The 22,395-nt window shown below is 44.2% G+C and overlaps 1 protein-coding gene across 7 annotated transcripts in view; it reads right to left on the bottom strand.

Annotated features, from left to right (window-relative positions):
- The window catches only part of PHC2 (polyhomeotic homolog 2), a 161,515-nt gene that overhangs the window by 42,275 nt on the left and 96,845 nt on the right, over positions 1-22,395 (bottom strand). For 6 of the 7 annotated variants that reach the window (XM_078145513.1, XM_078145512.1, XM_020983397.2 and 3 more), the window contains one exon: positions 21,204-21,519. In XM_078145513.1, the coding sequence (XP_078001639.1) occupies positions 21,204-21,519 (316 nt within the window). The remainder of the gene's footprint in view (positions 1-21,203; positions 21,520-22,395) is intronic. The other variant, XM_078145515.1, reaches the window with a different exon arrangement.

The raw sequence follows: 22,395 nt of genomic DNA, 5'->3' as shown, positions 1-22,395 counted from the left end.
GCACTCAGAAAATATTTGTTGGACTGAATTAAATTTATATCAGCAATTTACAAAAAAAGGAAATGTTAAATTATGACTTGAAAATGTTCAACTTCACTGATTATCAAAGAAATGAAAATAGCTCAGATATCAGCTTATATCCATCAAAAATAAGAAAAAGTAACAAAAACAATGTGGGCAAAGTTGTAGGAAAAAGTACAGAAGAGATGGCTCCTGGCTTTGAAATGTTTTAGCTGTCGGCCGCAGGGTAAGTCTCTCTAAGCCTTAGTCTCCTCATCTGCCAAGTGGGGATAATAATACTTCCATTAACTACCTCCCAGCATTGTCTTGGATGAAGTGTTTTGTAAACCTCAAAGCACCACCTTCATGTTAAGTATTACTATCTTTTATACCTGTATTATGCATTACATTTATCTCTGTGTCTTTAAGGAGGACACATGCCTTTGTCTCTGCAGCAAGGTTTTGAGTAGTTGTCACTAGCTGTGTCCCTCCCTCTCTAGTGTTTCTGTGGTTTTCTGGAGGTTTCTCCAAGCCTTAGGGAAATTCGTATTGCCTAGTCCTAGTCAGCAGGAGGGATGAAAGGAATGACAAATCAGAAAGGTGTTGGAGGGCACACTGCCTGCACCTTGATTTAGGTAAGAAGGGGATGACGGAATTCAGTCACCTTAGCTTGGCTGGAAGAGAGGATTGGTGGAGCCCCACAAGGCAGAAATCTTCACAATTACCTGAAGGGCTCTTTCGTGAACCAGATGGGTCCTGACTAAAATAAAACAATTGGGAATGTGGCAATGTGTCCAACCTCACTGTAAGAGCTGTAACATTTTCCTGAGGTAGATGAGTAGATGGCAGTAGCAGCAGTTGCTGGGAAGACAGCAATGTAGCTGGTGCAGTGCAGCCACAAGCAGAGTTTCCAAGTCTCAAAGGGAGTTAAGAGACCAGGACAAAGCTGAACTTCACATTCACTGGCACTGAAAGGGAACATGGGGGAAATTAGTGCTGAGGGGAATTGTGAACCCAAGAACCAACAGAAGGGTCAAAACTTAGGAGCAATGAGGCAAAGAAAGAGACATGATGAGGATGTAAGAACAAACCTGGACCATGCCTTTCACTGGTATCATGAATCACGTAGACTGTGCAGGTCCTGAGGAGGAGGGCTGACTCTCTAGCAACCCTAATCTCAACTGGGAACCCAGTCTCCTTGGGAAGACCTTAACTTTAGTTGGGGGTCTCAACTATGCGTTACTATAAATCAAGAAAAGCTAAGTCCCTGGGAAAAGTAGAGCTCACTAGAGGGCTGGCTGCTTGATTCCTCAGCAATAGTCAGACCTTTCTTCCCCTGGTGGAGAGTGAAGGAATCGGCTCAAATCTAGCTTGGGAAAGTTAAAGGGATATATCCTAGAGGGAATTTTGCTCAGATAAATATTGGACTAAATAGCCCCTGGGGTCCCTCCTAACTCTGTGATTCTGGGGGAGTAAGTCCTGATTACCTTTTAAAGCAACTCCTCTAGTGACAGAACAAGAAGGTGACTTATGGGAGCTGGCGCCTCCAGCAGGGAAGGCTTTCTGGACTGCATAGGGGTTTAAGTATGAATCCTTCTAGCACTTGTATATAGTTAACTTTTTTTATGTTCTGTGCCTCAGAAGCCAGATGTATAGATGCATGGGAGCTCAGGGTCTCTTCAGAAAAGCCAGAAACAAACGAAACTAGCCTGAGCCAAAGGAGTAATCACTAAATTGCTTCCGAGAATGGACCTAGTTAGTATAAGCTCAGAATTTCAGGAATGGCTCAGAGGTTACAAGTCCTATTTCCTTCCTAGACTGTAAACCCCATGACAGTCCTAAGAATGACTCATCCAAACTCTGCATCTCACTAGGAATATTCTACACACAACAGGCGTTGATCAAAAATTGACAATCAAATTTAATGGGAGGAAAACGAGAAAGGGGTAGTCTCAATGGTTATTATGGTTGAGAAGGTGATCGTGGATAACCGAGAGAAATGTGGAATTACCGAATTCCCTACTTTCCTTCTGTTTTCAACATTAAAGGCATGATCTCCAGATCGGAAGATCAAAGAAAATAAAACAAAAATGGTTAGCACGAAATTAAAATGTAAGACAAATGAGATTATAAGAGAGCATTGAGCTTAAAACTATTGGGGTGGATAGAACTGTATTCTATGGCACTGAAAATCTTGTGGATATGACTGCTAAACCACTAATCTTTTGTGGACAATAGAAGAGGTGATGAAGGAATAGAGTACAGAGAGGTCTCAGTTTCCAAAAAAGGGAAGAAGGTAGATTCCACAAAATACGGGATGCCAACCTTGGGTCTAGCAATTTTTTTTTTTATTATTAAATAGTTAAGCTCTGAGCACCTTAGAAGGGTGATGGTCACTAAAAATCATCATGAATATATTAAAAGCAAGCCATGGCAGATCAAAAATTATAACCAGTACTCTTTTCTCATTAAACAGTGAAACGTAGTTAATGAGAAAAATAAGACCAAAAAGAGTCAGATTATCCTGAGGGCATTTGTAGATGAACGTAGGACAACAAACACAAAATTGAACAGATCTTCCAACATTTTTATAAATGGTTTATTTTCATCAGTGGATGATAATGGAACCATTATATCTGAACTGCCCAATTGACATAAGGCAAAGAGTAATTATTGAAAAACTTACAAGTCCTCTATATAACTTAATTTAATAAATACATATTGTCTTCTATATGCAAGGCACTGCAGTAGGGACTGGGGATACAAAGACAAACCACAAATACTCCCTCCTACCTTCAAGGAGCTAATATTTGCTAGTGGGTGGAATGGGGCTATAATATATAGACAGATAAGTAAACACAGGTTAATTTGAGAAGGAAGAGAGTGCTAACAGCCAAGGGAAATAAAGAAAGGTTCAAGTGAGAGGTAGCACCTGAGCTGAGTTTTAAGGAAAGAAGTAAGGGATTCTAAGAGGTACAGTTAAAGAGGCAGCAAGGAGGAAAGCCTATACAGAGGCATAAGGATGCAAGATAGAATGTAGAATTTGGGGAAGAGTGAGTAGACTAGTTTTACTGGAACAGAAGGGAGTAATATGAAATAAAAATTAACCAGGCTGAAGAATCTTCTTGAATAGGGTAGATCTAGAATAAAGATTTGTTCTATAAAATTTGGATTTGGTCGAAAGGCTGCACTTAAGGACCTAGAAGGCCACATGTGGCCTTAAGGCCGCAGGTTCCCTGCCCCTACACTAGGGTTTAAGAGAAAGTTGGCATGAAGAAGATAATTGACCCCACAGGAGCTGAGGAGGTTACATGCACAGAAACCTGAGAGAGATAAGGTGACCTGGATGATGATGGCCCCAAAGGATATGCAATACAAACATTCATTGAAAGAACTAGGGATATTTAACCTGCAAGGAGAAGCCTGTCTATAAGTAACTGAAGTATTGTCACATGGTAAAAAAGATTAGATTTGTTCTGTTTGGTCTTAAAAGGGGAGAACAAGAAGCAATGGATCAAAGTCATGGACAGGCAGGCTTTGGTTTGATGCAAGGAAAAACTTTTTAACAATTAGAGCTGTCCTAAAGCAGAGTTGGCTGTGTTAGGACATGAGCTTCCTGCACTGGAGGTATTCAATCTGAGGCCAGTTGATAACTGTTCAGAGAGTCAAGGATGCTACAGAATGGATTCCTATTTGGGGTCCCTGATGGTCTCTGAGGCACTTGCCCACTCTGAGTTTCTGTGAACAAGACGACTTTCATAAGTACTTTATACAATGGGCTTTAAATGCAGCTCTGAAAATTTGTATTTAAAAATGTAAAACACATTCTTAGCTTTCCAGTCCTACAAAAACAGGCAGTTTGTTGAGTCAGGATTTTTTGAGATCCTGACTGAGTCATCCAATGCGTTAGCTATAGCTCCCAGCTTTGATTCATTTGCAAATCTGATAAGCATGCCATCTCTGCCTTTATCAAAGTCACTGATAAAAATGCCAAACAGCACAGGGCCAAGCCCTGGTGAACTTCAATGGAGATAGCCCTGCAAAGCTGCCATGGAACCATTAATGACAATCCTCTGAGTCTAGGCATTCAACTAATTTCAAATTCATCTAAATATGTTACCATCCAGTACACATCTTTCTTTTGTTTCCAGAAGAACAGTATGAGATATTTCATTAAACACTTTGAAAAATCTAGATAAACGACATCTACTGCATTCCTCTTAAAAATCCTATCAAGAACTGTTAGTCCAGCATGATGTTTTTAAGCTATCCTAGGCCTTTATAATCATCACCTGCTTTTCTATATATACACTATCTCTAAAATGAATGAATATAGAATTATCCAATTAATAAAAATCAAGTTCATTGGACTATAATTTATAGGCTCCAGCAGATACTATAACATGTCTGTGGCCACTGAAAGTCCAAGGTGACCATATGTCAAGCTTTGAGTATACCGGCAGAGGTCTCTACCTTTGGGCCTAATCCCTTCTCTGGAAGGTGCAAAGAAGCCAATTCAGAAGTCTTCCTTTGGGTTCAGGAGTCATGACAGTTTAGAGGGGAGGTGGCTACATGTGGGAAAAGGCATTCTGTATCTGCTGCTGGCAAACTGCTTCTAATCAGTCTAGTCAGTGCTGAGTAGCTACAAATCTTGCTGTAAGAGGGCCTACTGAAGTGGTTGACCTGCCAGGCATCCAAATTCTGGTTTTCCAAACAATGTCCCCGCCAACAACTTGTGATGTCCTGGAATGTGGAAGGTAAACCTACTACTAAATTGTGCCTGATGAATCCGACGTTAGCTCTGCTGTGACAGAGCTAGTCTGGAGGTACTCTGGACATTTCTGGTCAGGACAATAAGGAGATGCCTTATTCCCTCCAGATAGGGCCTCCAAGCTTCCAAGGCTACTTGTGCCATAAGAACCTCTTTTTTCCCTACTATTTAGCTCCTTTCAATTGCCGTCAGCTTGCAGGAGAAACAGATGCAGGACTGGTGTACAGGAGAGACCCAGTTTGATCTCAAGGACAGCCTCTGTGTAGATCCACTTGTCTCTGTGATGTGTCTCTGTGATGAATCTTGGGTGTTTAGGTGTATCGAAGTGAGCTGAGCTAAACTAATTGTTATGGTAATGGTATGCACTTTCTCTTTTCAGGATCTAGTGGTAAGCCTTGGGGTGTTTCAGTCGGTCAGTGGGAGGAACCGTCCAAGTGAGAAGTCTGGGGTTAGAATAGCTGGAGATTTCTGGAAAGTGAAGAAACCATCTTAGATGTTTTGGCAGTGCCAGGGTCCTTCAGAGGGATATGGTTTTAGCTGTAATTTAGGGATTCTCTTATTGGCTTTCTATGGGTTTCCAATTACCCTATCTCTTTCAACTTCACAAATAGTGTTGGATGAAGGATGGCATGGATATCCTTGTCTGGAGGGGGGACATCCTCATCGAGCTAGGCCACCAACTATCAGTCCAAAAAGTCTTAAAATACTGAGTTCCTGATAAACCCCCAAGGAAGTCAGAGACAAAAAAGGTTCATATACACAAAAATATTCAATAACTGTGCCATTTTTGGTAGCAAAGAACTGGAAAGAAAGCAGATGTTCACTATTTGGGGAATGGCTAAACAAATTATGATACTCAAATGTAATATTACCATACCATAAGAAGCAATAAATATGAAGAATTCAGAGAAGCACGGGAAGACTTATATGAACTGATACAGAATAAACTAGGCAGAATTAGGAAAACAGACACAACGACAACAACCATGTCAATGGAAAAGACAATTAAAACGAACACTGATAATTATAATGACCAAGCTTATCCCCAAAGTAGAGATGAAAAGAGGCGCTTCACTCCCTTCTTTGAAGGGGTGGGGGACTATGGGTGTGGAACACTGTATAATTCAGCTGATGCGTTGGTTAGTTCTGCTGAACTGCTTTTTTTTCCTTCTCGTTCTTATTATTTTTTACTATAAGGAAGTTAAGGGAGCAGAGAGGGAAATATTTGGAAATAAAGGTGATATAAACGCAAAATACATCAATATCTATTATGAAATTTTAAAATACTGAATCATGAATCTGAAAAATTCCAAGGAAATGCACAAACTGACTCATATAATATTGTATTCATGCAGGTCATCACAGTAGGCCACGAAGGTCATCTTTCCTTCATTGGCATCTCATATATTGTTCAGATTGCATATCCCCTGTAGGTTCAATTCGTTGACTTATCACCACCCCTGCCAGTTGGTCTAGCAGGTTGGGTATCAATGGGAGGCAGTCCCAGATGGCTATATAGACACGGCAAAGCTATAATTCCCTTCTCCTCTTCCTGAAAAACAGTAATAGGGTATCTGATGAGAAGGCTAAAGGACTGGATGAACACAGTGTGCCTTTTCTCCAGCCTCTTTCTGATGTTTCTTTTTTCTGAAACCCTTGCAAACCTGTAGTCTCAGGCCTGACTAGAGCTGATATTGGAATTGATGGTCTCAGGAACCAGATCAATGACAACTGATGGACCTATGTGGGGCAACCTCTTTGCCTCAAAAAGCATTATAAATATCCTGAAAGACTTTCTGGCTCAGGGATTGGCAAAGGGCCATAGTTGGATACAGCATATGTCTGCTCCAGGCAATGCTTCTGGCAGTGTTAGGAGTGCAACAATAGCTATATTATGCAACACTAAGCAGGAGATCCTCAGCACCACAAGGAGGGGGAAGCAGCAGCTTCTCTTTAGGTGGAATAGTTTGCAATGTCTCCTTGTTTGCCGGACTTGGTCTCCTGGATCATTCTTGAGAACTGTTTCAACTAGCACTACTGACAGGAGCACTTGCTCTTTAGGAACCAAGTCCCTAAGGTTTTCAGAGGCTCCTGAATCTGCTCTAGTTGGGATCCAGAACATTTGATTTGAAAGTTCAGTTTTGAGAATCAACACATTGGTAGCTGTTGCGGAGGGACCAAGTGGCAGGTGTGACTCCATAGTGGTGGATAAGCTGATCCTTAGATGGCCTAGGGCCTGGGTAGTGCTCTGGGCCGGGAAACAGGGGTAGACGGGACATTTTACTCCCCTCAGCCCCCATTATGTGTGAATAACCACTAAGTGCGCGTGGCTGACAGTGAGATTCAACGTTGTCATGTTGCCAGATGACCATGTGTAACTAGATAGGCTAAACTTTCTCTAAACTGACCAACTGGGGCATGGATATAGCCTTGAATTAGAGTCTAGAAGGGACTACCACAATCCCTTCCTCTGCCTGAGCTGGTAAATTCAGTAACTGACAAATGTAAATCAAAGGCAGGCTTCCCTAAGGCTTGGCCCAGAGGGTATTTGCTGTATCTCACCTGGAAGACCTGACTATCCATTGGTCACCCCCAACCTCACTGGAAATAATATCTTATTGGACAATGTGGAGGACTTCCTCCCACAGCCAGTAACATCCGTCACAAGGAGAAAATCAGAGAAAACGTAGCAAGAAGGCAGACGATGGGTGTCGGCAAGCTGGTGGCTCGTCTCTTGAAAAGCCTCTGCTTGAGACAATATTCTTTTCTTGGGAGTGTTATGGCCCTTCCTCACTCTACTGTACTGGGGTAGCTGTGGGTCTAGACAAAAGCCCATGGCAGAAGTGTTAGTGCAGCCAGCTCTTCATTAAGTCCAGTTGTTCCCCACAGCCCCAGGAGGGCAGGAGTAGCCCCAGGGAATCTCCTACGGGGACACTCCTGAAGTGCCACTTTTGTCCTTTTCCCCACCCTACAACATCCCCTTTTCTTTGTCCTAATGACATAGTACCCTCTAAAATCCATCCTCCCTAACAGGAAGGAGAACAACCTTGTCTCTCCATATATTAAGTGGGGGCAGAATGGACTAGCACCTGAATCTCTCTCCTTACTTGGCATACTGGGTTGCTGTGCTGTGACCATTACTGTTAGGGTGGCACATTTTTTACGTTCCAGTGCATGCTGAAGGGGAAGCCCTTCTTTGGGGATGTGGGCTTAAGAGAAAGCTCAGCTGATATTATGAGAAAAGCAGCTAGCTCTAGGCTAGATCTTAAAAACATCCTCATCATGGCATAGCTCCCCGACTCTGGCATACACTGCATTCTGAGAGGCTGTGGAATAGCAGAAACTATAACCCTAGAACAACAGACACCCTTGTGAAAGACCTCACACTTACCACAATAAAGACAAAAGGAGTGAGAGATCCTGGAGCCTCTAACCACTGCTAACAACTTCACCGAGCTGACCTAGCTGTCTCTCTTATTCTGTCTGTCTCTCCCTCCCTCCTTCTGTCTGTCTCTTTCTTTTTCCATTTTTGTCTCTGTCTGCCTCTAAAAGACTGGACATCCTTATCTTGTCCAGCCTAGAAGTACAGGGGCTACTCATGGCCTTTATCTCACTACTAATTGGCAAAAGAGCTATGACCAGCTCTATTTCTGACCCGGGCTGGATTGGCCCTCCTTACCCAACTTGGTACTAACCCTTTCCCAGGGGCCTACCACACTGATGCTAAGCAGTGCAGACACTAGACTGGCATAGCCCTCTGTGGTTCAGAACATAGAGCTCAAGAGATCCACCTGCCTCAGTTTCCTTGGTATTTGGGATTCACTACCACACCCAGTTTCCACCTACATTCAAGACACTAAGTCTGACCAATGACACACTAGCAGTATTCCTGATAATCTGAGTATACTGAACACATCAGTTGTATTCCTGATATTTGAGTATTCTGAGATCTCAGTATTCTGATAAGCTGCAGCTCCTGATAGAGGTGACAGTGACATCAACCTTTCACTCAATTCATTTGTTTTCCATGGGGCAATCCCTCCACCCCCATGGTGGAAGCATCTCCTTCATGATAAATATGATGCTGTGGCCTCTTCAACTTCTACAGCCCCGTTCTCTTTGCTGTCATAAGAAAAAGAATGATTCCTTGCCAAAGGTAAGGTTCTTTAAGTGCTCCTATTTATACATGACAATGTACTCATCATATCAAGATCTAGAACCCTACAAAGCCTTCTTAGATAAATCCACTGTAATGCAAAAGAAAGTCATCCATCCAAATTGGAAAAAAAAAGTAGGTAAAAAAATGCATATTGCCTAGATTATGGCATGAAGCTAGAAGCTATCAAATGAGTGCAGCCATATGCATATCTCAGTCAGCCAATTTAGATGGACAATGAGCTGGGGCTAGATCACATGTGAGATTCCAAAATGCTTCCAAAATCCATCTCTCTAACACCAGTCTTTTCCTTGTGGTGCTCTGTGGCTAGGACACCATGATCCTTACAAAGAAATACAGTGACTCAAGGGGTCATGGAAAGATGGCAAATCACATTCCTAAGGATGGTTTGTGCCCAAGAAGCAGGATGAGAGACCTTGGGGAGAGTGTGTACACTGAGAAAAGGAGGTGAGCCAGCCACTGAACAAGACTGGGAGAGCAGATGAACAGGCTGGATGTCACATCAGTAACCCCGAGAAACAAGTAAAACAACAAAAAGAACTGCAGCACACTGGGTAGATTTTCTGTGTATGAAAAAACACAGGAACGACAGAGTAGAGAAGATGTAAAGGGCTGTGATGGGCATCAGTGGAAAGAACACCACATGATGAGAACAAGCAAAGAAAGCTACTAACTCTGCTTCCTTTTGTGACAGGGTTACTATACCAGCAGATTAGGGGAATAAATAACCCAAGTTTCAACAAGCATTTAATAAAGTTTTTCCTGCTATTGCTGTGGACAGCCTAAAGAGATGGGGACTAGATGATGGAACAATTAGGTCAATTCAGAACTGACTGAATTCCTGGACCCAAAGAGTTTGCTGAAGAGTCTGATGTCATCCTGGGGTGAGGTGTCTAGCATTCTGTTCTTAGTGATCTGTCCTTGGTTGGCTCTTTGCTGTGCAACATTTTTAATCAGTGACTGGGATGAAGACAGATATCAGATGGTTATCCAATCTGCTGATGACATAAAGCTATGGACAGTTTGCTTTGGCAGCCAAAAAAATCTAATGTAATCTAAAACTGCATTAGTAGAGATACAGTATTAAGATCTATGGAGATAATGATCCCACTATATTCTGCTCTGGTCAGATCTTGAGTACTGTATTCAGCCCTGGGCATTTTTAAAAGGATATTGATAAACTGGGACACGTTCATAGGAGGGGTACCAGGTTGGGTGAAGGGCCATGCCAGACAAAGATCAGTGGAAAGAACTAAGGGATGTTTAGCTTAGAGAAAGGAAACCTAAGGTGAGGGAGGAAGAAGGACCATGAGGACTATCTTCAAGTATTTGGAGGGCTGTCATAAGGAACAGAGATGCTGAGCCTTTTCCTCTTGGCTGCAGAGGGCAGAACTGGAAGCTTCTGATGGAAGTTAAGCCAATAAATTTTGGATTGCTACAAAGACAAACTGTCTAAGAATTAGAGCTGCCCAAAGTGGCATGGGCCACTCAGGATTTAGTAAGCTACCCATCCCCAGTGGTTTTGAAGCAAAGACTAGATAACTCTTTGTTGGGATGTTGGAATGGGCATTCCTGCCCCAGGAGGGGTGAGACAATATGGGAGAACCCTTCCAACTGAGAGTCTGTGGTTCTATGAAGGTGAAAGGAGCTAGTTCTTTTTCTTAGCTAGGGGGGTGGTGGCAGAGGGAGAAGTGGAAGTCTAGAGGCTTGACCATGTGATGAAGGAACTGAGGGGGCTCCACACCATGACCACAGTCCTGAATGCTGCAGGAAATCTCTCTGTCCTTCGGCTAAATGTGGCATGTCCTGTCATGCAAAGTGAAAATGTCCAGATCTGTACCATTATTTCCACGTCCCTCAATGCTTGCTGGAAAGTAGTCTCCCTAAAGCATAGGTCTGACTGCTTCACCCCTCAAACTCTAGTGGCTCCCTATTACTTCCCTGGACCAAACATATAGTCCTCCGGCAATTCAAGTCTTTCATTCCACAGCCCTTCCCACCACTCTAGTCATCTTTGCCCCCATGGAATTGAATGTTATAGTCCAGCTACAGAGGCCTCCTGGCTCTTCTTTGCACACGACATTTCTTCTCCAGCTTTGTGGCTCTATACCATCTGGCCCCCATGCCTGCAAAGCTCTCCCTTTACCCCTCCATCTCTTAGCTTCCTTGAAGACTCAGCTCAAATCCCAACTTCTTCTGATGGCTTTTCTGTCCCTTCTCTCTGCCCCTCACCCCCCACAGCTGTTAGTGTCTTTCTCTCTGGGAGACTTTGCATCTATTCTGTAAAAACTATAAAACTACCTAATTATTTATGTATTGTCTCCCTCATTAGAATATGAGCCCCTTCAGTGTGGAATTGTTTTTTGCCCAGATCTTAACACAATGCCTGACACATAGTAAGGACTTACTAAGTGTTTGCTGACTCATTCACTTTCTCCCTAACAGAACATTTCCATTCCTTTCTGCAGCATTCCTAAGCCCTGCAGATTTAGGTCAGGTTGCTACCCTGACCTAGAGAGACTGACAGTTACATTCCACCCCAATATGACCCCCACTTTGTCCACACCTACCCCGACTGCCCTGAAACCCAACAAGGCCAGGTGCTGTCTGTCAAACAGGTGTTGGCAGCTAGAGCCCATTCTACACTGCCCAGGAAGGCCTGCTATACCACACCCAACTAGTGGTTATCCAGGTTATCCAGTCCTCCAGGGAAAGGCAATCTCCATCCTAAAGCAGCGCACTCCACTCTGGGACCAGCTCTTCTTGTTAGGAAGTTTGCTTTTCCATCAGATCCAAAGCTGTCTTTCTGCAGCTCCTGGTTCTGCATGCTGGAGCTAAGCAGAACAAGCCTAATTCCTCTTCTATGCAACACCTCTTCCAACACAGTTAGCACTTCCTGTCTAATGCCTTTCTTCTCCTGGCTAAAAGGCTCCAGTTCTTTCAGTTCATCGTCTTAAGGCATGACCTCAAGGCCTTCTGTCATCTTGATAGCCCTAGCTCTCCTCTGAAAACTCTATCTTATCCATGTCCTTTCTAAAACATGGTACCCAGAACCACATAATGTGCTCCCCATGTGATCTGGCCAAGACCAAACACACAGTGGGCCCATCTTCTTCCTAGTCCTGGATATCCAACTAGCACGACCCAAGATTGTGTTATCTTTTCTGGCTATTCTATCAGAATGCTGACTCATTCTGGGTTTGCATTTAACTAATGAAATGCACAGACCTTTTTCAGATAAGCTGCCTACTTCATTTATTACTTGTTGCTTTTTCAAAAAAAAAAAATCAAGTGAAGGGGCAGCTAGGTGGCACAGTGGGCAGAGCATGGCCTGGAGTCAGAAGGACCTGACTTCAAATCTGGCCTCAGACACTTGACACTTAATAGCTGTGTGATTCTGGGCAAGTCACTTAACCCCACTGCCTAGCCAAAAAACAAAACAAAACAAAAAAGAGAGAGAGAAAAAACCAAGTGTAAGACATATTTATCCCTATTACATTTCATCTTATTTGATTCAGCCCAATCATCTAGTCTGTCAGGGTCTTTTGGATCCTGATCTGTCACTCAGTACATTAGCTATCATTCCCCATTTTGTATCATCTTCAAATTGAATAAGCACACCATCAAAGCCTTTATCCAAGTCACTGATTAAACAGTAGAGGGCCAAGCATAGCTCCCGGGACACACTTCGGGTCTGACCACTCAACCTGTTTCAAATCCACCTAACTGCATTATTATCTCATCCAAATCTCTTCATGTTATCCACAAAAATAATGAAGCTTTTTCAAATGCTTTGATAAAGTCTAGTTTTACTATACCTATGGCAACCCCTGACCTACCAGTTTAGTAACCCTATCAAAAAAAGAAATGAGATTGGTGTGGTATGGCCTGGAAAAATCCCACTTTATTCCCCTAGTTCCCTACACACATTAGGGTAGAGATTACTAAGCAATCAGTTGTGATCAACTGTTTGATCTTTAGATCTTTATATACTTAATTACATACCTGGGAGCCATCTCCCTGGAAATGCAAGAAATTTTATAGCTCTGCCCCCTTCTCATACTAGTATAGGTTGAAGAAACAAGATATTTAGCCCAGAGAAGCGATTACTTACAGATTAGAGTAGATAACTATGGAGGTTCCTTTAACCTGTGAGATTCTGTGGTTCTCTGAGTCTTCCTTTTGTTTTAACTCTTGCTTTATTGCTGTAACTTCAGCTGGGCCCTGACTACACCCTGGCAATCCTTCTACTTTGCTCTTCTTGATTTCCTATCTTATCCCCCAAATCCAATATTCCAAACCTTCTCATCTCTTTTTAAGCCCCCAGCCATAGTGCTCCCTACCACATATAGTAGATTCCTTAGCCTTTTTCTTCAGAGAGAATATTGAAGCCATCCATAAAAACTTTGGCACAATCTACCCATCCATCTCTCATCCTTCCCTTTTACCTCAGTGGAAGTGGTACCCCTAGTTATTGCTAACGCTTCTCTCTCTCCCTTCATCCTGGATTCCATCCCCTCCTACCTCTTCTAAGGCTATCACCTCTTATGCATCCTCAATCTTCCCCTCTGCTGAAAAAAAAAAGTGTCTATACTTAACGCTTCTACTTACTACCCACTATCTTCTCAGCCCCTATGGCTCTACTAGCCCTCTCTTCAAGGTCATCTTAATCACCAGTGGCCTTTTTTCAGTCCTCAACTTCCTTGACCTCTCTGTAGCACTTAACACTGTTCATTACCTCCACATTCTGAATACTTTCTTCTCCACTGTCTTCTGAGATACCATGTGATTCTGGTTACCATCTTTTTTCTCCTTTGTCAGCTCCTCATCCTAAGTGTCTGTCCTTGGCCCTCTTTTCTTCTTTCTGTATTCTTTCTCCCTCGGCAATCTTATTCACTGCTATGGCTTCAACTATTACCTCTACACAGATGACCCCCAAATCCATCTCTAGCCCTGACCTCTCTTTAAAGCTCCAGACCTAACTTCCAACTGCTTAAGCACAGTGCGTAGCACAATGTAAGTTCTTAATAAACACTTGTTAACTATCATACATTTCTACCCGTCATTCCCAGAGACACCTTCAATGCAATACGTCCAAATTTGCCCTAAGTATCTCCTTGTCCTTGCCCTACTGCAAACCCTAATCCTCTTTCTGATTTCATCATTTCTATGGATGGCAATCCCATTAATCAAGTCTCCCATGTTTGAAACTTTAGGGTTATCCATGATTCTCTCTCCCCTGTACCTTTCATACCCTGCTTATCAGTTACCAATATCTGTCTCTTTTCCCTGTGCTGTAATTCTTACATTTGTCCCTTTCTCTCTGTTCCCAGTGTCAGCACCTAATACAGATTATTCCCATTACTCTCTATCTGCTTGGGCTTCAGCAGTAGACTCCTGCCTACTAGGTCTTCCTCACCTCCATGCTTTCCTCCCTGCAAAACCATCACACTGCTGTAAGACTCATTCTCTTTATGCATAAATCTGGCAATGTCAGCCTTCTATTCAAAAGCCTCCCATGGTTCCATATTGTCAAGTTCAAGTTTCTTCCTTTCCCTGTCATTCAACATACTCCCCAATCTGGGTCTATCGTCCCTTTCCAGTCTTATCTTGTATCATCCTCAGTCTCACTCTAAGAGACACCACCTTTCTGCTGCCCCACTCCTGCTTCCTCAATGTGCCTTGCAGTTTTCTGGCCTCCATGTCTGTTTCCACTGCTTCCTGTGCTTGGAGGGTCTGCTTTCTTGCCTCCCTTTCTGCTCTTTCCTCCCTCTACCTGTCAATTGCCATCATTCTCTGAGGTCCAATTCAGATACCATCTCCTCCAAAAGGCCTTCTTTTATTCTGCTTGGTCAAAATTGACTTTACATTGTACTTTGTTCCGAATTTCTCTAGTGTAGTCATCACGTGGATTAGTGGGTAAGATTCTGGACAAAGTTAGGAAAACTCGGGTTTGAATACTACCTCAGATTTTTATTATTGGTAATTATAATAACAATGACAATAATAGTTAGAATTTATGTAGTGCTTTAAGGTTTGCCAAGCACATGACAAATATTATCTAAAATTAATCCTCAGAACCCTGGGAAGTAGGTGTTATCACCCCATTTTATGGATGAGGAAACTAAATGACTTGTCCAGCATCACCCAGCTAATAAGTATCTGAGGCAAGACTTGAAGTCAGGTCTTCCTGAAGCCAGGTCCAGTGCTCTATCTACTATCTATTCACAGAGTGAACTTCCATTTTCTTATCTGTAAAATGAGTATCCTACAAGCTCTGGTCATGAAAGCATGTGTGCAAAGTGCTTTGCAAACTTTAAAGTACCATATAAATACAAACTGCTACTATTATTTGCATAGGATAGTTATTTGAGGATGTGTAATAGCTTCTACTAAACTGTAAGATTCATGAAGGCAGGGACTGTATCTTCTCTAACCTTGCTGAACTCCACTGTGTTGTCTAGGTAGTCTGGGACAGGAAGCAGGTCTGTCTGAAGGCTTGTTTTTTAGAAGAAAGCTAGCTATGAAACTAGAGTTGCCAACTACTAGTCCTTCTGCAGTTGAAAATGTTTTAAGAATAGCTCTATTTCTACAGCTTCACTGTCTCCAGCTACAGATGGTGGGTTACTGAGGGAGAAGCACATACACTAGGCCATATATTTGTACTATGTGAATTGGTCACTCAAATGGCAGTACAGAATTTCTACTTTGGGCAGAACCCTTTACCAGATGCCATGGGGGAATCGGGAAAGAAATATAAGACATTATTTCTCTGCACTACTGTGAAATAATGATCACAACAACCCCATAAAAACCTTTCAGTACTACTAGATATGAACTTATTATCTTTCCCATTTTTCAGATGAGAAAACTAAGCCACAAAGAGATTGATTCCTTGGTGACCAAGCTATAATCATTCACGAGTTTATTGTAGTCATCCAGTCACATAATCAAGGGAGCCCAGACTATGGTTATGGAGAAAGAATGGGCTGGATCTCAGTACCCATAAAATACTTAGACTTGATGATGAACTGGAAGTAGGATAAAGAAGGATAAAGCAGGAAGCAAAGGACAATAAACCACTGGAGTGACACAAAAATAGAACAGGCTGCCCTGCGGGAATGTGCACTCCCCCTCACTAGAGGTCTTCAAGCAAAGGTTGGATATCTCTTGTTGGCTATATCATAGGACAGACTCTTATTCAGGTACATGCTAGACTAGGTGGCCTCTGAGGGTGCTTCTGGGAAATCTGGAATGGACAGTGGTGTTGGCAGCAATGAGGACATTAGGGGACAGGTCCATTTGGGGAAGACAATTGTAAATTCACATAAAAACATTTCAAAATTCAGGTGTGGGTATGATACATTTTCTGGTGCTGCTATCCTAGAGGCAGCTGGAGTTCTGGGAGTGGAAGCAGGGAAGAGATCAAGGTGATATGGATTTGAGAGCCATCCGCATACAGGTGGTAGGTAGAGCTAAAACCAGGTGAGCAGTTAATGTTACAGGGAGAAAAGGAGAGAGCCTAGAACTGGATTTTTGGAAGACTCAGAGAAAGGAGAAGAAAAGAGAAAAGGAGAAACAAGGTAAGGAAATAGCACAAACACAGTGTTAAGGAAGCCAGGAGTAGAACAAATTTCCAAAGGAAATTGGGTGATCACCAATGTCAAGTGAAATGTGTGTCAGAATAGGGGGTGCACATGTGCATCGTGGCAGAGAGGATGTTAAACAATATACACACTCCTCTTAGCAATGCTGCTCCAACTTTTAAGATTTTTTTTTTTTACTAAAAATTTTGCTAAAATCTAAGTGTGGTCTTGTGGGGGCAGGGTAGTTGAAATGACCACCCAAGATCACTTTTAAGCGAAACTGTTCAGCGACTCCACCCATACAATGGTATGACAGGGCTATATTCAGTTATAATGGGTAACGGACCAAAAGAGCCAATCCTCTCATACAACCAAACAGGTTCATTCCTATATTCTTTTTCTACCTGGGCTTTCTAGAGGCAGTGATATCCACTTCTCTATTCAATTTCATGTAATGGCATCTTTACTCCAATCAATCAATCAATCAATCAATCAGTCAATCAACAATGGCTATTTGTACAGAAGAATGTGGTGCCTCCCAATCCCAAATTGTTCAGCCAATTACCTGCAGATATTTTTCCCCACTGATGTGCAACTACATCTGAGGTGGAACAAAGCAACTACATAGTAACTGTTATTAACAGATAGTGCCTTCTGCCCTGCTGAGGATGGAGTAGGCATGAAGAGCAGGAGCAAAAGGGGGAAGGGGGAGGGGAAGAATGGTGGCAGAAGGCAGAACAAAGAGTTTGCGAGGGATCATGGGAAACAGTGGGTGAAAACAGCCTTTGATTCTCAATGACCCTCCAGGGCTGATATCACCAACCCCCCCCCCCCATCACTGCCTCTCACACTGTAAGTAAGCCCTTGCCCCTAGTTGGAGGCAGGAGATCAGGCATCAGTAGAGAGGCTACCCTTAGGGTATCACTACACCTGAGGTCCCAAGTCTATCCTTGTTTGGGCCGCTGTCCTTTGAGGCTCGGTACCAGGTGTCAAGCTTGGCTTAGCTTTCTGGGAGGCCAAGGCCAGGAGTATCCTGCTGGCTCCTAGCTCACAGATTTAAGCCAGGCAAAGCCAGTCTCCCCTCCTTCCCTCCCTCCCTTACACCCTCCCTAAAGCCAAGCCCTCAGGCTCTGCTCCCTCCTCAAAGCTTTTCAAGGCAGAGGGGGCCTTTTCTGTTTGTAAGGCCTAAAGAAGCCTGGTTGCCAAGGTGACAGGATGAAAGCAGCAGGGAACTTGCCATGGGGGAGGGGCTTTGCCCCCAAACAGCTGTCAATGGGAACAGCCCCAGCTGGGACTAGAAGCCTGCTCTAGGGGGAAATAGCCCCTAGGAGACCACATTCCTCCCTGCTACCCCATAGCCCCCCACTGGTGATCTTCCTTAGGGGCAGCAGCCAGCTCAAGGCCAACTCTGACTGGCCAAGCCACCCCCACCTCCAATTCATCTCCCCCTTTCAGCTTCCTAATCCCTCAATTCTGTCCCAGTGGGTAGGCTGGATGGGATGCTAGGAGGCTGTGGGCATGACCCCAGGCTGCCTCCCAGGGGGTTATAAGGCTCATCTTGCCTCCCTGATTCAGTCTACTCTTTGTTCCAAAAGCCTGAGCCCTTGTGACCATCCAAATCTTCCCCTAGCTATCTTTCAAGATGGAAGGGGCCACGGATGCAGAGAGGTGGGGGTGGAGGCCCTGACCATAGAGCTCTGAGAGAAGGAGAAAAAAGGAGGGGGAGGTTGGGAGGGGATTGTGGTTGTTAGAACAATGCGAAACCCACTGGTCTGCATCCATGAGGAAAGGGTCTTTGTGCCTCTCTAGCTCACAGATGCTGACAGAAAGCTCTGTGGGGGCTGATGTGCTCTGTGCTAGGATGAAGCTAAGTGCGGGCAGTTGCAATGGCATTCCCCAGCCAGCCTTCTGACCCTTGACCCCAAAGACCTTAGTCTTTATGGCCACACAGACCCTTTCTGCTTAAATAAGGCCTATGGAAACAGGGCCCCCTCCCCCAACTGTCTCTATAAACTCTAGAACAATTCTGGAGGTTCTGGGGCCCCTGGATATATCAAAGCTGTATTGGCTAGGGTGTCTGGGCAACGGTGGAGTATATAAAGAGTGACTGGCTGGCTAGTCTGGAGCCAATCTGAACCAACATGAAGGAGTCCCAAGGAGAAGGTGAGCTATTTTGTACCTCTCTCTAGGCTCCTTAGTGCCCAATTAGTTCAGCAGCCTCATGACAGAACACATTCTTTGAGGGACTTTATAGTACCGTGTCTGACACACTATGAGTGTTAAATGATATTTTTCTCTTCCTCTTTCTCCCTTCCTCTCCTGTCTCTCTCCTGCACCATGCCACCTAGATTTGGGGGGTGGGCTCAGATCTAGAAAGAACCTCCAGATCAATCATGGGGGTAAATGGCAGTCCTGAGGACCGTTTGGACTATGGGCTGTATTTCCTTCTCAGTAGCTGCTGGTCTAATTTCCTGCCCAAGGCATCTGCTTGACCCCTACTGGCACATATGTTCCCCTTCATTCCCTCTTTGGACAGTTCTAATTTTTAAGAAGCTCTTCCCTGTATTGAGCCACAGTGGATTTTCCTCTCATTCCCTCCCCACACCCCCTAGGCCTAGTTCTGTACTGTGGAGCTACACAGCATGAGCCTAATCCTGCTTCTACAAGACCAACCCTTCAAATGTCTGAACGTGACTATGACTGCCATGTCACCACCCTGATCTAAAACACATATTGAATCCCTTCACCACAGTGCCTTCACACAGTAGGCACTTAATATATGTTTATTGATTGACTGATCCTCTTTGCCTTCCTCCAAACTAGCTCTGGGGGTGTCACTCTCCTTCCTACAAGGTGGGGCCTGGGATCGAAGACAGTATTATAAATGTGTCTGATCAAATCTCTGCAGAAGTTACTGGGATTACCACCCTCTTGTTCTAGACTATAGACTGGGAACCCAGCCTTAAGGCCATGTGTGGCCCTCCAGGTCCTCTGGAATCCAAACTTCACAGAACAAATCCCCTTAGTAAAAGGATTTGTTCTATAAAACTTGGACTCAGTCAAGAGGCTGCACCCGAGGACTAGAAGGCCACATGTGGCCTTGAAGCCGCAGGTTCCCCATCCCTGTTGTAGATATCCTTTCTGGTAATGCACCCTACGAGCACACTGGCTTTCTGGGCAGCTGAATCACTCTGGTGACTCCCCAAGAGCTTGTAGCCTCTGTGACTTGGAGGTCCTTTTTTATGCCCTCTAACCACCCCCCTCACCCCTCCTCTATGGGTACAGCAAGGTTTTGCACCTAAATATTACACTTTTCATTGATCCCTGGAGAACTGTTTTATCTTATTCCCTCTGACTCATTAGTTTCTCCAGTTCAGATTATTTGGTGTCCCAATTCTGTCATTCAACATATTAGCCTTGTGTCATCTACATGAAGGATGATGGTATCTATATCTTTATCCAGGTCACTGATAAAAATGTTTTGGATGAAGCCATATTTATTTAAATACCTGCATTTAGCTTGCTGGCACATTGCCACAATGTGGGCAGACATCATTCTCTCTCAAAGGCCAGCAAGATCACAGGATTTAAAACTGGCTCAGCTCAAAGACTACCACCCTTCCTGATTCTCCGATTGTTAGCAATCCCTCCCTCTTCCTGAAATTACTTTACATTTTGTATTTACTTATTTATGTACATGTTGTTTCTGTCCATTAAATGTAAGCTCCATGAGGGCAGTGACTATATTCATTCTTATCTTCATACCCAGCACCAGGCACTGTGCCTGGCACAGGCTGCCGCTTTATAAATACTTGGTGAATAGGACTGAAGAGATTTAAGAGATCAGGTGGCACAACCTCTTCATTTCGAAGATAAGGAAACTGAGGCCCAGAGAGATAAGGTGATTGATCAAGATTATATAAGCATTAAATAGCAGGGCCAGAATTCAGTGATTTTTCCGATTGTACCACATCTGCCTCCAATCCTTGCTGACTGTATAGTTTTTGTCTCTTAGTCAAGTTTGCAAAGTACTTCCCCCAACAATCCCATGAGATGAGTAGTGCAAATATTATTCTTCCCATTTTACAAAGGACAAAACTGAGATTTAGAAGACTAAGTGCTTTGCCCTCATTCATCTAGCTCTTAAGTATGTGAGCTGGGATGGCAAGACCAGGTCGTTCCCATGTTCCACTACTCCTCTCTCCACATGGGGTCTATAAGCCAAGAACACAAAAGTGCTCATCCCTCTGTGCTGGAGGACTGCTCTTCCTCCAGGTCCTCTAACTAGCCTTCTGCCTTTTGCCAATAGGGAGCACTGGCATCCACCTTCCATAGCCAGAGAGGGCCTAGTCAGGGGCAGAGCTATTATTGAACTGTCCTAAGACATGAAGCTTCTCGCCACTGTGTGCCCTGTGTAGAAGGAACAGCAGACCTTCCTCCCCCTCTGGGCTTACAATATCTCCTCTGCCAAGATAGCAGCACTGAATAAAACCAGAGGCCAATGGACCTGGGGCAGGGAAATAGAGGGAAAACTGGGTGAGACTGGCTATCCTCTTCCCCTAGATGGCCTGGGTCCAGGACCTCCTTGGAGAAAGGAAGTATGAAAATATTCTGTCAACTTTGCAGTGCTTTGGGATCTTCTGGAACAAGATACCATCTTGGGCCTTACCTGGTGCAATGAGGGGGTGTGTGGCCACAGGGGACACCATCCGGCTTAGTCCCCCCCGGCCCTCAGTGCTCCCTGGCACACTGCCACTGCTGCTGTCCCCCTTCTTGAGTTGCTCAGCCACACTGTCACTTATGCCAGGCTTGGCACCTGCTGGGGATCCCTGAGCGGTGCTTCTGCCCTGTGAGGGGGTGGACAAAGGCTGGCTGTTGCCTGGGGTGGGTTTCAGGGCCAGGCTGGGCAGTGCAGGCTGGGTGGGGGTGGGGCCCGAGGCTGTTGTGGTTGCTGTCTGCTGCGTTCGGAGGGTCAAGTTCTGTACCTGGAAAAGAGGGGTCTGTGGGAGTCTGGGGGTAGCACCAACCAAGTAGGGATAGGGGTGGGGAGGGGGATGGGAGGCAGAAGCAATGCCAGTACACTTAATATAGTGCCAAGAAGCTATGGAAGCAGTGGGGTCAGGGATTGATCCAGGGATAGCTGAATAGGGTAGCAGACCACAATGCCAGATAGACGGTGTTTGGAGTTGGAGGGGACAGGAGTTGGGATAGATTTGAAAAGGGGCATAGAAGGATGAAAACAGAAACTGAATTCTAGGATGGGAATCTTAACTCAGGACAGGGCAGGTACGCCAGACTTTGTCCACTGCATATCCCCTCCATGACCAGTCCTTTGAGGGTCAGAAAAGTATCATTGCTACCAAGTATTGGAGCAAGTTCCCACGATGCCAGATCACTAAGGCAGAATGCCTAAGGGAAATGGACAACTTCTGAGGGCCTCCCTCTGCCCTGATTAAGGCACAAAAGGGCAAGTTACTGTCCTGCTGGGGCAACCAAGTATATTAGCTCTTTTGCCCCCTAGAGCAGTTCAGTCCTTCCTTCCTTGGCCTTTCTTTGTTGCGGCATCAAAAATCCTTACAAAATCTGGTTCTTGGTGCCCTCTACTGGACAGAAGGTGTTGGCCTGTTTAGGATAAACATCTTGCTGTCCATGTTCTTTTCTTGGCCTGCCACCACTAGGCATAGTCTCTTTATCCTTGCTACCCAAAGAATCTTCTCTTTCACCATAAGGCCCATAGACCTTGGCAAGGCCAGGAGCCCAAAGGTTCATTCCATGCTGTCTTTCCTGCTAGGACAGATTAATGTCCTCAGGAGTAGTAAGACTTCCTGTGAAGATTCATTTCAGGGATGGTAGAAGGAGAA

This window comes from Phascolarctos cinereus, unplaced genomic scaffold, assembly GCF_003287225.1.
Source record: "Phascolarctos cinereus isolate Bilbo 61053 unplaced genomic scaffold, phaCin_HiC Scaffold_726;HRSCAF=1367, whole genome shotgun sequence".
In the NCBI taxonomy this organism is placed as follows: domain Eukaryota; kingdom Metazoa; phylum Chordata; class Mammalia; order Diprotodontia; family Phascolarctidae; genus Phascolarctos; species Phascolarctos cinereus.
The sequence above is the reverse complement of the archived record's forward strand: the minus strand, read 5'-3'. Positions and strand labels throughout refer to the sequence as shown.